Source organism: Pteropus alecto, unplaced genomic scaffold (genome assembly GCF_000325575.1).
Source record: "Pteropus alecto unplaced genomic scaffold, ASM32557v1 scaffold125, whole genome shotgun sequence".
NCBI lineage: Eukaryota > Metazoa > Chordata > Mammalia > Chiroptera > Pteropodidae > Pteropus > Pteropus alecto.
Window position 1 is genome coordinate 7457037 of NW_006436888.1, and position 15316 is coordinate 7472352.

Sequence of the window (15316 nt, forward strand, 5' to 3'; positions counted from 1 at the left end):
TAGGCCTCACGAGCAGAGACTTAGAGGAGGTGAATGAGTCAGCCACGTAGCTGTCGGGGACAGGAATGGGAGCATGCCTGGAGGGGAGGGGTCAGGGCGGGGGACCGTGGGGATGAGGTAGGGCCTGGCAGGCCACTGTGAGGTCTTTACTCAGAATGAAGCGATCTTTCATCAAGAACCAATATTCTGGCCATCGGCACCCCGGGGAATCCTAAGGTCCAAAACCTGATTGCCACCACCGAGAAGAAATGTGAACACAGATATTGGTGTTGCATGTTCTTTACACTCAGAAACCTGCCCCGAAGCTGGCACAGCCATGTCTGTGGGCTGGCTTGCTTCTGCTTTTGGCCCTGGGAAGGGGGGCTTCCCAGCAGCCAGCTGAGACACGACGGGCAGGGGTCAGGTGCCAGGCATGTGGCTCTGTCACAGGTCACTGTGAGCGTGCCACCTGCAGAAGGCACACAGCCAAGAAGACCATCTGCGAGACACCTGTTATTTAACCACCTCTCTCGACGCGGGATCCTCACCTCGCTGCCACCCCCGTTTCCCTCCTCGCCTTCTCATCGAGGCTTCTTACATGAGTTGTCCATTTGTTGCCTCTATTTCATTTTTCTGTTCTTTCTTGGACCCACTTCAACCAGCCTTTCAACCCTCTAATCCACCAAAACTGTGCTGCCAGCTGGACCCCACAGGTCACTCCTCATCCGGGTCGGTCCCTCACTCCTTCTAGAAACACTGTCTTCGTCTGGTCTCTCCCTTGGTCTCTGCCCTCGCTGGCCCCTCTGTGGTCCTTTTGCTGGCTCCTCCACGTCTGCCTCATGGGTCTCTTGTACCCTCACCATTCTCTCTTCTCTCCATTCTCACTTCCTTGGTGATTCATGTGGGCTCATGTCTTTAGCTGCCATCTGACGACCCCAGACTTGATCTGCAGTCCAGGTCTTCCTCGTGGATCCTGCATGGATCCAGCTCTTTCCTGACCTCTCCCCCGGTGTCTGACAGGCACCCCAACCCAACAATGTCCAAACCACTCTTGACAATCCCCCGAAAACCTGCTCTGTCCATAGCCACCTACGTTTTTGTTACAAGTGACACCACCCTTCCAGGTTCTCAGGGCAATAACTTTGGGGTCGTCTTTGATGTAAGTTTTTCTCTCACACTCAATTCACCAGAAAATTCTGGCAGCTCTTCCTTCAAAATTGATGCAGAATCTGGCCATTCTCACCACCCCAGTACCAGCCTCCAGAGGGCTGTCTCCCTGCTTTCGCCATGTCCTCCTCACCATCTCCTCCTCACACAATAGCCAGAGTGAACCTTTAAAACATCATTCACATTGTGCCATACCATTGCTCGAAATGGACTTCCCAGCCTACTCACTTTAAAACTGAAAGTCCTTAAAACAGCCATCAAAGACCTAGATCTGGACTAGGGGTCAAGATGGCGGAGTAGGTAAATGCGTGCTCACTTCCTCTCACACCACATCAAAATTACGACTAAACTACAGAATAGTCATCATTAGGAGTCACCTGAAGTCCAGCTAAACAGAAGTCCTACAACTAGGGACACACAGAAGAGGCCACCTCAAGACTGGTAGGAGGGGTGGAGACAGAAAGGGCTGGTCCCGCACACACATGTGGCGGCTGAGAATCAAGAGGAAAGTGTTAGCTGCAGAGGTCCCCCGGGGGGAGCGAGGGGCCCTGGCCCCATACCAGGCTCCCCAACCCAGAGGGGTTCCTAATGCTAGTGCCAGGAAGAGAAGTCCCCACAACCTCTGGCCGTGAAAACCAGCAGAGACTACAGCTGAATGAGATGGAGGGCAGCTGGAGTCACAGACTTTTCTCTTAAGGAGCCCGCACATGAACTTACCACTGACGACTCACTTGCTCTGAGCTCCAGCGCTGAGGCAGCTGCTCTAAAGGTGCCAGGGACACACAAGAGGAACTGAATTGTCTGGCTTCAGAGCGAGGGCTGGAGGGGCGACTTTCTCCCGGACAGGAGTGCTGAGAGAGGGCATTGTTCTTTCACTGAGCCCTCCCCCGCCCGGCTTGCAGACCCAGGTGAGCACCATATCTGACCTCCATCCACCTGGTTGATGCCGGTTGCTCCACCCAGGTGATTCCCTGAGACCCCACCTCTCCCAACTTGCAGGCCCACCCCAGCCGCTTCCAGTGGCTTTTCCATACAAACAGCCTCTCTTGGCTCATGCTGCAGACTTCCCTAAAATCTCTCAAAGATTCACAAGACCCAAACAAGCAGCATCTGGCCTCAGCATGCCCCGTACCTCTTGCTGAGAAGCCCCAAGTCTCGTACTAGTGCAGCCGGCCTCAGTTTACGTCCAGCGTGGGCAGTGGCCATCTGTGGATTGCTTGGTGGCTCATGCCAGGTGGCCCCAAGCAGGGCACAGGCTGAAGCTGAACTTGGCCTGTGGCAGGGCCCCTCCTGCATGCCCAGTGGCCAGCTCTGGACTGAGCTGGAGCATCACATGGGGTCACCTATGAGAATGACACACCTAAAGGGCAGACAGGGCAGGCACCGGAGCCCTGATGAAGCACATCCCGCTCTGTAGGGTCAGCCTCTGCACAACAGCTCCTCCACTGGGCGTGGCCAGTTATCGCAACCAATCAACTCAAGGGTCAGTCCCTCCCACTGACGGGCAAACAGCAACAAGGCTTAACTACATCAGGAGGGCACACATATCCATACAAAGGACACAGCTGGAGTGGCTCAAGTGACCAGGGGAGACTTGCAACTGGTACCTACAGCATACCTACTACATAAGGCCACTCTCCTAAGACTGGGAGACTTAGGAGCCCTACCTAATACATGGAAACGAACAGTAGTAGGCAGCTAAAACAGGAAGACAAAGAAACATGTCTCAAATGGAAGAACAGAGCAAAGCTCCAGAAAAAGCACTAGACACATGGAGACGAGCCATCTGCCAGATGCAGGGTTCAAAACACGGTGATAAGGATGCTCAATGAACTTAGGGGAGGAGGAGAAGAACTCAGTGAGAACCTTAACAAAGAGACAGAAAACATAAAAGTGGAGATAGAAAACATAAATAAGAACCAATCAGAAATGAAGAATCCCTCAGGAGGAATTACCAGTCGATTAGATGAAGTGGAGGATCGAATCAGTGATTTAGAAGATAAGGCAGCAGAAAACACCCAACAGAGTGGCAGCAAGAGAATCCCAAAAACATGAGGATGTTTTAAGGGGCCTCTGGGACAACATCAAACACACCAACATTTGCGTCATAGGGACACCAGAAGGAGAAGAGAGCGAGCAAGAAATTGAAAACCTATTTCAAGAAACATTGACTGAAAACTTCCCTAAATCTAGTGAAGGAAATAGACATACAAGCCCAGGAAGCAGAGAGTCTCAAGCAAGATGAACCCAAAGAGGCCCACAACAAGACACATCAGAATTGAAATTCTAAAGGTTAAAGTCAAAGAGAGGATCTTAAAAACAGCAGGAGAAAAGCAGTTAGTTACTTGTAACGGAGCTCCCATAAGACTGTCAGCTGATTTCTCAACAGAAATTTGCAGGCCAGAAGGGATTGGCAAGAAATATTCAAAGTGATGAAAAGTGAGGGCCTAGCCAAGATGAACCTACCCAGCAAATCTATCATTTAGAACTGAAGGACAGAAAAAGAGCTTTCCAGACAAGAAAAAGCTAAAGGAGTTCATGACCACCGAGCCAATATTATAGGAAATGTCAGAGGGACTTTTTTAAGAAGAAGAAGAAAAAAGAAAAAAAAGAAAATATGAATAATAAAATGGCAATAACTATATATCTAGTAACAGTTACTTTAAATGTAAATGGCTTAAATGCTCCGATCAAAAGACAGGGTGGCTGAATGGATAAGAAAACAAGACCCTTACATATGCTGCCTACGAAAGACTCACTTCAGATTGAAAGACACACACAGACTGAAAGTTAAGGGCTGAAAAAAGATGGCTCATGAAATGGAAACAAACAAAAAAGCTGGGGTGGCAACACTTACATCAGACAAAACAGACTTTTCAACAAAGGCTATAGCAAGAGACAAAGAAGAACCCAGCAATCCCATTTCCAGGTATTTATCTGAAGCAACCAAACACTACTTCAAAGGGACATGTGCATCCATATGTTCACTGCAGCGTTATTTACAGTAGCCAAGAAATGGAGGCATCCTGGGTGTCCATCAATGGGTGAACGGATTACACACACACACACACAATGGAATATTACTCAGCCATAAAAAAGAATGAAATCACGTCATCGGCAACGACATGGATGGACCTAGAGGGTGTTGTGCCGAGTGGAATCAGACGGAGAAAGACAAATGCCATATGTGGAGTCTAGAGGACAAGATAAACAAACAACAGAAACAAGCTCATTTTGATGGCATTTTGATGGCTGTCAGGTTGGGGCGTGGGTGAAGGGGGAGGGGATTAAGAGGTACAAATTGGTAGTTACAAAATCGTCACGGGGATGTAGAGTACAGCATGGGGAATATAGTCAGTAGTATTGTAATAACTATGTATGGTGTCAGCTGGCTACTGGATTTATTGGGGAGATCACTTCTTAAGTTATATAAATGTCTAACCACTGCGTCGTACACCTGAAACTAATATAATGTATGTCAACTATAACTGAAAAAAATTAAAAAATTAAAATTAAAACATGACCTAGATCTGTCCCTCTACCATCTTTCTGTCCTCAACCCCCACGGCCCTCCCCCCTGGTCACTCCGCTTGAGCCATGCTGACCTCCTGGGTGTTGCTCAGACAGGGTTTATTGATGGAGTGCTATTGACAAGGGAGCCATTTACACAAAATGGTTATGATATATAAATTAATATAAACTAAACCTATAATATAGATTAGGGTAAATTAAAATTTTAATTAACGTAAGTTAACCGTGTATCTGAGAGCCCCATAAGTTATAATTTTTACATTCACAGAAATAAAAGTGGACCCCATAACAGCCTCATTGTCGACTGAATGTGAACTGCGCCAAATTCTGAACTTCCGTGGACCCAGGTCTGCCTCAAAAAATGGCATAAGCATCGCAACGGTCGCGGGGTTGCGCGTTCCTGATAGATCATTCCGAACTGGGAGATTTTTCATCACTAAGAAAGTACCGGACAGACTTTAAGCTCGTGGCAGAGTCGCTTTCTATCAATTCCTCCTCTTGGAGCCTTACAACCCAGGACGGCCAGTACGAACAGTAAATGTAAAAGTTACGTCCACATGATAAAAGGGTAAGGATGGCAGCAGAGAGGGTGAACTTAGATCAATGTCAAAACAGACTAAGAGGAGGTTGTGACTTAGACACTCATCCAATGGACGCTGGTGCTCCACGAGCACGAGTCACCCGGTTCGTCCTGTTAACTGTTTGCTTCCCCATCACAGGCACGGAAAGTACCTACCGGTTTAAAGGTAACGTGCAGCTGATTAAAGAGGTCCCAGCTCCTGGGGAAGGTGGTCGCTCTGATGTAAACGCAAAGCCATTTAACACAAGGACCGTGAGGGTCGGCTGACGACACACTCGGTACATTTCTGGGACAAGGTGACATTGTCATTGACAGTCTGTTGAAGGAAGGAAACTAATTTTCTTTCTAAAGCTTAAGCCTTTAGTAGTAACTTAATTAGGCCATGCTGTAAAATCATCACTAATAACTGTCAGAAGTACCCCTGAGTCACCAGCGAATGACAAAGCTTGGCAGACAGCCTCTTCCAGAGGACAGAAGTCTGTATATATATATACGCAAAATAGCATTTTAAGACAAGGGAAAAAATCCCTTTACCCTAACACATTCTGGATTTGTGGTATTACATACCAGTTCTTGTTCACATAGCCACCTTCTTTTAGTTAGCATTTTCGTGATTACTAAAATTACATGCTGATAAGCTCTATAATCTACCAACTTACACACTGATTTAAGCCAAAATGGGGTGCCCGTAGGTTGAATCGTGGTTTGTGGATGTGTCTTGTTTGATATACACAGTACTGTGTTGTAGTTGTTGCTTTTTTTTACTTTGAATTAGTTGTGAAATCATGGGCGACCCTTAAAGTTCAGATTTCTAACATCCTCGCTTGGCGACGAGGAGCTGCAGTCTTCCCACAGAGACCTCGTGCGCTCTCCACTTTGCTGCAGCCCCACCACTGTCACCCGCCAAGCCTGCCTCTCATTTTCACGATCACCTCTTGATTCCTCTTTGTGTTTGAGTTGCCAGCCTCTGATGATGTCTTTGCCACTGTAGATAAGGCTGCAGATGTTGGTGCCTCCAAGAGATGCTTTGTATTATTTCCCCAGGGGACATTTCTGAAAGCAGGCTTACTGGGTACAAGCATATTTCGGCTCTTGCTGTTGTGTACTCCATTTGGGATGTCTGCTGGGGCCGCAGGCCTCTCCCTCATAAGTAGCTGCCCTGACACAGCCCTGTCCAGGGACCACGACGCTGTGCTGCCCACCCCAGGGCACGTGCTGGACAAGTGCCCAGCCTGTGAGACTCACGGGCCTGCTGTCCCTCGGCCACCCTCTCTCGATCCTCCATGGGACCCTCCTTCATTTGGGCCCCCTTCCCAGAGGCTTGTTATGAACATTTGTGAACAAGTGTTTGTTGAATGTATGTTTGCATTTCATGGGTATATACCTACAAGACGGATTCTGGGCTGCGCAGTTTAGTGCGCTTATCTTTATGAGAAGGCTTCAAACTTTTCCAGGGAAGTTAGACGGTGCAACGTTCCTGCCCACTCTCGGGTCCGGGCGCCTGGCACCTCCGTCCGCACGTGGCATCGTCGGTGTTCTTTGAAGCCTGGCATGGCGGGCGCAGTAGCAGCTCGCTGTGATCTTACTTTGCATTTCTCTAAATGACGTGGAGCATTTTTTCATGTCCTTACCAGCTCCTCGCATGCCTTCTTTTGTGAAGCACCTGGTCAAAGTTCTTGCTTATTTTTTTTAATTGGGTCATTGGCTTATTGAATTTTTTTTTTTTTTTTTTAATTCTGGAGAAGTTTTTCATCAGGCATATGTTTTATGAATATTTCTCAGAGTAGTGGCTGGTCTTTTTTTTTAATAGTAATTCTGTAGTTTTAATTTTTATGTTCAGGTCAACTCAGGGTTCGGAGCGAAGAACTGATACGATCTGCCTTCTGCGCTGAGCATCCGGGTGCTGTGTTGACATGAGGCTGGCGATGCAGAAGGCAGCCTGGAGGACATTCGGGAGGAGGCTACGGCCACAGCCAGGCCCGCACCCGGCCGGGCACACTGGGAGCGAAATTCCGGAAATACTCATTGCTAAGGCTTTCAGGCTTGCTGTTCATTTCTCCTTGATGAATAACACCCAACTTTCAGGAAAGTCATTTTCCTTTTCTGAAGACTCAGGAACGTGTCGTTTTTCATGAGGCCAAGTGTATGTATGGAACTCGCCTTGAGCCTGAAGGGTTGCTGTGCGTTTTAATGCACTTTCACCATTTTGAAATAAACGTTTTTAAGTTTTAATTCGCACACCATCGTTCTTTGAGCATGGCAGCCCCGAACACAACATAATGATTCTTCTATTCACTCATGGAAGATTAAAAGAGAGACCGACATGTTTAGTGTCACGCTCTGGGTCACTTCTGCTAGGGCTCATAAATCCACGTCTCCGCCTTGGCCACTTCATGTCCGACCCTTTCTTTAACTCATGATTTATTGCTCCAAGTCACTTCTTTTGCCAGATTTATAAACTTAGCTGTTCATTATATAATACCTACTTTGTACACGAGGCAACGAGACAGTAAATTTATTGTCTATGAGTCGTTACCTTGAAAAATTACATCAATGCAAAGTGATTGCCTTTTAGCCTCTATAGCCAATACATTTGATTTTTTTTTTTATTTTAGAGGGGGTGGTATGAGATCATAGGATAATATATATAGTCGCTGATCACAGAATGAGAAAGAGCAAATTGCAAGTTCTGGACAAGAGAAGCCGAGGAGGAGGACTTCTGTCTCTTGCCAGTCATGTACAAGCTGGCTTCCTGCTGCCTGCTTCTCATAGGATGTTTGAGCCCTCTCTTCTCTCTCCCTGTCCTTGACTCCAGGGAGCAGCCCTTGCAGCTCTCAGGTAAGAATTTTCTTCCCTGTTATTCTTGAGAGAGTCTTCAAGCAAGAGTCTAAAATGCAATGTTAGAAACAAGAATGGGAATTCTTGCTTAAAGGAGGCTTCAATGAATGGTCTCAGCTATGAGAATACTCGAGGACTCCATAGCACACCTCAGATTCAGTACTGGACAGTTTTTTCCTTTTAAATCGCTGGGGGTAAAGGGTGGTAGCATTGTTTATTTCCTGTCACGTCTATTATTCAAACTGTTGGTTTTGGTCAGCCCTTTTTTCACCTCCAATTTTAAATTTGCACTAAGTTTAAGACTTCGTTACTTTCAGTTTTTATTTTAAATGAACCGATCGAATGTAGAATTTGGTTGTTTGGATTGTAGGGTAAAAATATTTTAATTTTGTCCTCTATTCTTTTAAGTTAAAAAGTAATCATCTGACATGTATGAGACAAAAAATGTTTACGAAAAAATAAAAAAGTGACCAGGTGGAGCTGGGGACATCACAGGTTTCCAAGTTCATTTCTCTTTTCCTCTTGTTTCATTCAAGTCAAGTCTAAGTTGAATTTAAAAAGAATGCATCAGTCAAGCAGATACTTATTTTGCTATTACCTCTCAGTTAAGAAATAGAAAAAGGTTGGTGCTTAGGTAGTAGGTTCCCCAAACATTTTAACTGGGTTTTATCCTGCCTTTAACTTGGGGTGCTTTTAGGCATTGTTCTTTAAATAGAGAAAAAAACTCTCCTAAGCCACTGACTTTATGTGTTACTCTCCCAGCAGTTTTCTGATAACTGTCAAGCCCTGAGTCACTCGTGCACTGCCAGGCAACTTCTAGGGCCATTGAACTCATAAATGGCAGTCACTTGATGGTTAAAAATAGGCATTAACTTTATCGAATCTCTGCTATTTAAAAAAGACCAGAGAAAAGCACAAGATCAAATCAAGAATAAATATTCAGATATTACTGTCTTCAAAAATTTGCATATCATTATGATTTTTAAAAACTTAAGATGAATTGAGTAGCGTCTCACTCGAATTCTAAACAGGTGGCAGCTTTCCTTCGAGTTTTGGCCCGGATTTTGTTCTCGCTTGTCCCCAGACATGATCTTTCACAACCTAAATACTTACATGTGGCCAAAACATCATTGACGTTCTTCAGAAACATGTGAATGTGCTCAGATGCCTTTATAATGGTTCGGTCACCGTCTGCCAATCAAGGCTGCAGCTAAGTGTTTTAAGCCTGAGGCACGCTGGTGTCACGCGGTACCTGGCCGAGGGTGGTCCCGGCACCAAGTCTCTGCGTAGCGCACCGTACACACACCTTCCCGCATCTTCCACGCACCTTTTGTGTCTTACACGTGCCTTCCCACACCCTCCACACATATTCCCTGCAGCAGACGCGCACCTTCCCCGTGCCTTACCTGCATTTTCTACACACCTTGCACACACGTGCCATATGCTCTACATGCCTTCAGCTGACGTTTCACATTGGAAATGTCACCATCAGGTTCTTTAAAGACTAAAGATTACTCTTTTCTAATAATTGTATCTAAATCTTGAAGGCCAGAAAGAGGTGATGCCACCTCATTTGCTTCATAGGAAGACCATAATCTTATCTTTTAGAAAACCACTCTTTTATTTTTCCTCTCCCATTTTATTACCCAAATATCTAAAACCAAAAGGCAATGGGCAGCAGTAGACAGAAATGAGGAAGAATCACTTTTACGTGCAAACACCTAGCACTGGCCCCGGCTCAGCTCCGCCCTCTCACTCACGGCAGCCGAGCGTGGCAGGTCGCGCAGGCAGTAAGGAGTCAGAGTTTGACCCCCTCCTCTTGATTTTCTGGCTTGAGAACTGGACTGGAGCATTTCCGCTTCTCTGCTAAAATACCACAGTCACAGACCTGGCATCTGAAGTTTTTCTAGTATTATCTCCTTGTCCTTGGTACCTGCCAGAGAACAGAAGTAACTCATTGAAGGGCGAACAGTCACTAACATCTACCACCACTCCATGCAGCCCCCGATGAGGATTCAAGGTCAGCCTCGGGCGAACTGGAGAGCGTGTCCCTTCTGCAGAGGCTGCCGGGGCTGCTGGGCGCAGTGAGAGGCAATGGTCTCAGCGAAGCAGGTAATGGGGGCCTCGTGGTGAGAGGCTGTCTGATTTGATTGCTACTGAAATGTGTATTTTCATTGATCAGAGGAGGTGAAGCCCGATTTGGGAACACAAAGCTGAGCTGTCAGAGAAGTGAATTAATTACCCTCCACTCTCCCTCCCTGGCATAAAGACTCTCTCTGCAATATCTTTTTTTTTTTTTTTTCCTCTCAGCAACTCCTTGCAAGCATCCTTTCTCTGTATGGACTTTTTTTTGGGGGGTGGGGCGGGGAAGGAGGGTTTTATCCCAGTTTGTAGTAAGGTCAATTTTAAATGCTGGTTTCTCACTTACTAAAATCTTAAGCAAATCACTTAATCTTTCTGTACCTCAGTTTCTTAATTGGAAAACGGGAAAGAGAAAAACACCCACCTCATAGGTTTATGGTAAAGAGTCAAAGAGAAAACGCAAGAAAAGTGGTCAGCACAGCCACACACAAAGCGATTGATAAAATGGCAGCTTTACAATGGGCAGACTGGGAGATACTGGGGATTTGGTCCCAGAGCCCCTCAATAAAACAAATAACACAATAAAGGAAGTTATGCAATAAATTTTTTTGGTTTCCCAGTGCATGTAAAAGTTACATTTACATGATGCATATTTTCTTAAGTGTGCAATAGCATTGTCGAAAAACAATGTACATACCTTAACTAAAAAAATGTTTTATTGCTAAAAATCGCTAACCATCACCTGAGGCTTCAGAGTCATAACCTTTTTTCCTGGCGGAGGGTCTGGCCAGGGTGGTGGTTGCTGAAGGTTCGGGGGGCGGTGGCAATTTTTAAAAATAAGATGACCGAGACACGCACCTCATCAGTGGATTCTTCCTTTCACGAATAATTTCTCTGCTGCATGACGTGCTGTTTGACAGCTTTTTACCCACAATAGGAATTTTTGGAAAGTAGGAGTCAATCCTCTCAAACCCTGATGCTGATTTATCAGCTAAGTTTATATCATATTCTAAATCTTTTGCCATCATTTCGACAATATTCACATCGTCTTCGCCAGGCGTAGATTCCGTCCCAAGAAACCGCTGTGCTCGTGCATCGGCAGCGGCTCCTCACCTGCTACAGCTCCCCCCGAGCCGGCAGCTCAGCCACCTCTCCAGGCTCCGCTTCCGCTTCTAGTTTTCGTGCCGTTTCCCCCACATCCGCAGTTCCATGCCCGACTGTGGTCTCGAATCCCTCAGTCCTCCACGAGGACTAGACTCGACTTCCTCCAAACTCCTGTTAATGTTGGTATCTGACCTCATCCCAGGAATCACAGATGTTTTTAAAGGCATCTGGAACGGTGAATCCCTTCCAGAAAGTTTTCCATCAGCTTTGCCCAGGTCCATCATTATCTGTGGCAGCTACAGCCTTTCTTACAAAGTGTATTTCTTATATACTCAGACTTGAAAGTCCAAGTTATTCCTTCACCAGTGGGCTGCAGAATGGGTGCTGTGTTGGCAGGCGTGAGAGCATTCATCTCGTGTCCATCTCGTCAGAGCTCTTGTGTGACCAGCCATCTTGTCGATAAACAGTGATATTTTGAAAGGAATCTGTTTTTCTGAGCAGTAGGTCTCACCGTGGGCTTAACATACTCAGTAAACCATGCTGTAAACAGATGTGCTGTCATGCAGGCTTTGTTGTCCCAGTGTGGAGCCTGAGTAGAGCAGAGCATAGCTCTTAGGGGCCTGGGGTTCCGGAATGGAAATGAGCGCTGGCTTTAGCTTAAAGTCACCAGCTACGTTGGCCCCTAACAAGAGCCAGCCTGGCCTTTGACGCTTTGGAGCCGGGTGTTGACTTTTCCTCTCAGCTATGAAAAGTCCTAGGTGGCATCTTCCTCCATCATAAGGCTGCTGTGTCTACACTGAAATCTGTCGTTAAGTGCAGCCACCTTCATTAACGATTGTAGCTCAATCTTCTGTTCTGGGTAACTTGCTGTAGCTTCTATACTAGCACTTACTGCTTCACCTTGCACTTTATGTTTTGGAGACGGCTTTCTCCCTTAGACCTCATGAACCGAGACCTCTGCTCGCTTCCAACTCTCCTTCTGCAGCTTCCTCACCTCTCTCAGCCTTCACGGGACCGTAGAGTCAGGGCCTTGCTCTGGCCTTTGGCTTAAGGGAATGTGTGGCTGGTTTGGTCTTCTGTCCAGACCACTAAAACTTTCTCCTGGTACATCAGCAGCGAGGATGTTTCACCTTCTTATCACTCGTGTGTTCACTGGAGTAGCACTTGTAATTTCCTTCAGGAACGTTCCCTTTGCACTCACGACTTGGCTAACCGGCACAAGAGGCCTAGCTTTCGGCCTATCTCATCTTTCAAAATGCCTTCCTAACCAAGCTTAATCATTTCTAGCTTTTGATTTAAAGTAGGAGACATATGACTTTTCCTTGCACTTGAACTCTTAGAGGCCACTGTAGGGTTAGTAATTGGACTAATTTCGATATGGTCGTACCTCAGGGAATAGGGAGGTTCGAGAAGAGGGAAAGCGACAAGGGACCGGCTGGTCGGTGGAACAGTCGATGGAACACACATTTATCAATTACATTCGCCGTCTCATATGGGAGTGGTTCCTGGAGCCCCAAAACAATTACAATGGTCACGTCAAAGATCGCTGATCACAGATCACCGTAACAATGAAAAAGTTTGAAATACCGTGAGAATCACCAAAATGTGACACAGAGACACGAAGTGAGCAAATGCTGTTGGAAAAATGGTGCCCACGGACTTGCTCGATGAGGGTCGCCACAAACTCTCAATTAGTAAAAAACACCGTATCTGTGAAATGCAATAAAGCAAAGTGCCACAAAACAGGGCATGCCTGTATTTCCTCCGTTACTTCCTCTAGGCACTGATATGAATGCTCAGGACGTTCGGGAAAAAAACAGAGCCTTTCATAGACACCGTTTAATAGAAAGTTCATGTTATAAAATATCAGTGATAAACTACTGAATTCTGCCTCGTGGAGGAAAACGCAGGGGCCTCTGTGAATCCCGCAGGTGAGGACGAACGAGGCGCCTGCCTTGCTGCCTACGGTGTGAAAACAGGAAGGCCAGAAACCAGACTTGATTCAGTAATATTCTATTCTGTGTGTTTTTAAAAAGCATAAAATAGAAACGATAGCTCTGATGATGAAAAGTTTCAAAATGCTGTTTTCCAGATCCCAGCATGAATGTTTTTAACACAAGAGGAAGTATGAGAAAGGTAAGTGACTAAATTTACGAGAACTAGGTTAAAAAAGGTTAATGTCCTGACGTTAGAGGACCCTAAATTCATGAACTAGACAAGCGTTCTTGGGAGAAATCACACCTTAAAATCACTGGCCAGTATTATTTCAGAGTATTAATTTTTCCAAATTTTGATTCATATGAGAACAACTTACCCAGTACCCGTTTGGGAGCAATTATTATTGAAACTGCATGAGGCCCCCGCTCGCGTCTGTCATCCACCGTGCTGTCTCACTCGCCACTTCTCGTGTGGTCTGTGCACCAGCAGCACTGGTGTCCCCTGTAAGCCCGTGACAAATGCTGAGTCTAGACTCCACCCTCAGCACCTAATCAAAACCTGCAGCTTAACGAGGCCGCAGGTGACGGTGTGCACGTTTGACAAGCCTCCCGTCACACCCTCATCCCACAGAACGGAGAAAAGGTCTTCGCGCAGGACTCTGGATTCACCGATAACCTGTTTTCTTGTTTGAATTGTTTCTGTTTCAGGCTTTCTCTGGACAAGATCCCGACATTTTACTGAGTCGTATTCTGGCCAGAATGAGGAAACATAAGAAACGCAGCTCTCCCTCTGAATGCTTCTGGAAATACTGTGTCTAAAGTACAACGAACATCTATGGATCAACTCAAAACCACCATCTTAGAAAATTAAGAATAAAAATGCTTGATCTGAAAACAGTATAGAAGAGAAACTAGACGAATTATACTCTGTTCATTATTGTTTGGAAAATAAATCTATGTTTCGCAAATATCATGAGTGGCTATTTTACTTATAAACACACCCTAAAAATCTATAATTCTTCTTTCCATCAATTTATCCTTAAAAAATTCTGAAAAATTAAAAGTAAAGCTAATAAACAAAGTAAATGCTCAGTAAAAGTCATAAAATTTTGTTAAACCATTTCATTAACTGTATTATCTTAGCTACGATATCCTCTCGACCCTCAAAAATGACATTAAGTTTTTACTTTAAAAAAATCAGTATCTCAGTTTGGAAAGCACTCTAAGTGAAGGCTGCCGAAGGGTGAGGGCTGGGAGCTGTCTGCACTCTCGGGTCTGGTGGCGCGCAGAGCCCGTCCCCAAGCCCCATGCCCAGAGCCCCTGTCCCCAAGCGGGCCATGGGGCTGGACGCTCGGCAACCTGCACCTCTGCACGCCGAGACCTGCTCCGTCTCGCACCTGTGCGCTCGCGGGTCACGGCTCGCTCGAGCTGGAGAAGCGCCTTCGCCTTCGTAGCCTGCTTCTTGCAGAGTAGAAAGCTGAGCTGGGATTTAATTGCAAAACGGAAGAAAAGCCGGGTTAACGTTTAACGAGCACCTACATGTGTGCACGTTCCCTGGCAGCCTTCGCACGTCTATGCCAGGGTAGCCTGCTCGGATGGGCACAGCGCACACACTGTCCGCTCCAAGAACCCGCCTCGGGGACAGCCAGCTTCCAACGACGGCCCTGAGCGTCCCTGCCACCCTGCTGCCGAAGCACCCAGTCCGGGAGAGACGGACGGAAGGGTTGGGCCACGCCCACCTGCCACACGAGACAGCCATCCTGTCAACACGCACCGGATGTCTTCAGGAGCGCGGGTCCCACAGAGCCTTCGCTGGCCTCGCTGAACTCACCGAGGTCACCTGCAGGAGAAGACACGTGAGCGCTGCAGGAACACCAGGGCATCGCCCACGGCCGAAATGAAACTGCCCTGGGTAGCGACTACTGTGGGTTTACAAGGCCGGGGAGTAGCAGGTGGAATCCGGGGCGCATAACACTAAGATCCCTCCACATTTCAGTGACGTTCGGCTGTCACCCTCCCATGTGGGGCTCAGGTCAGACACCAGGCCCCGGGCCCGGCCCCACAGCGCCCGCTGGGAGTCCTCACCAAGCCACCTCAT

The 15316-nt window shown here is 46.7% G+C and overlaps 1 protein-coding gene across 1 annotated transcript; it reads left to right on the forward strand.

The window, feature by feature from the left end:
- Positions 1 to 7689: 7689 nt before the first annotated feature.
- UTS2 (urotensin 2) lies at positions 7690 to 15294 on the forward strand. Its single transcript, XM_006914390.3, has 4 exons — positions 7690 to 8095; positions 10097 to 10207; positions 13374 to 13416; positions 13920 to 15294. The coding sequence occupies exons 1-4, from the start codon at positions 7993 to 7995 to the stop codon at positions 14035 to 14037; spliced, it is 375 nt and encodes a 124-aa protein (XP_006914452.1). The 5' UTR covers positions 7690 to 7992; the 3' UTR covers positions 14038 to 15294.
- Positions 15295 to 15316: the final 22 nt, after the last annotated feature.

Bases quoted from the DNA above. Each gene is read 5' to 3' on its own strand.
- UTS2 (XM_006914390.3), top strand. From the start codon at position 7,993: ATGTACAAGCTGGCTTCCTGCTGCCTGCTTCTCATAGGATGTTTGAGC. The intron at 10,208-13,373 runs GTAATGGGGGCC...GCTGTTTTCCAG, and splicing joins CAATGGTCTCAGCGAAGCAG to ATCCCAGCATGAATGTTTTT. The intron at 13,417-13,919 runs GGTAAGTGACTA...TGAATTGTTTCT, and splicing joins ACAAGAGGAAGTATGAGAAA to GTTTCAGGCTTTCTCTGGAC.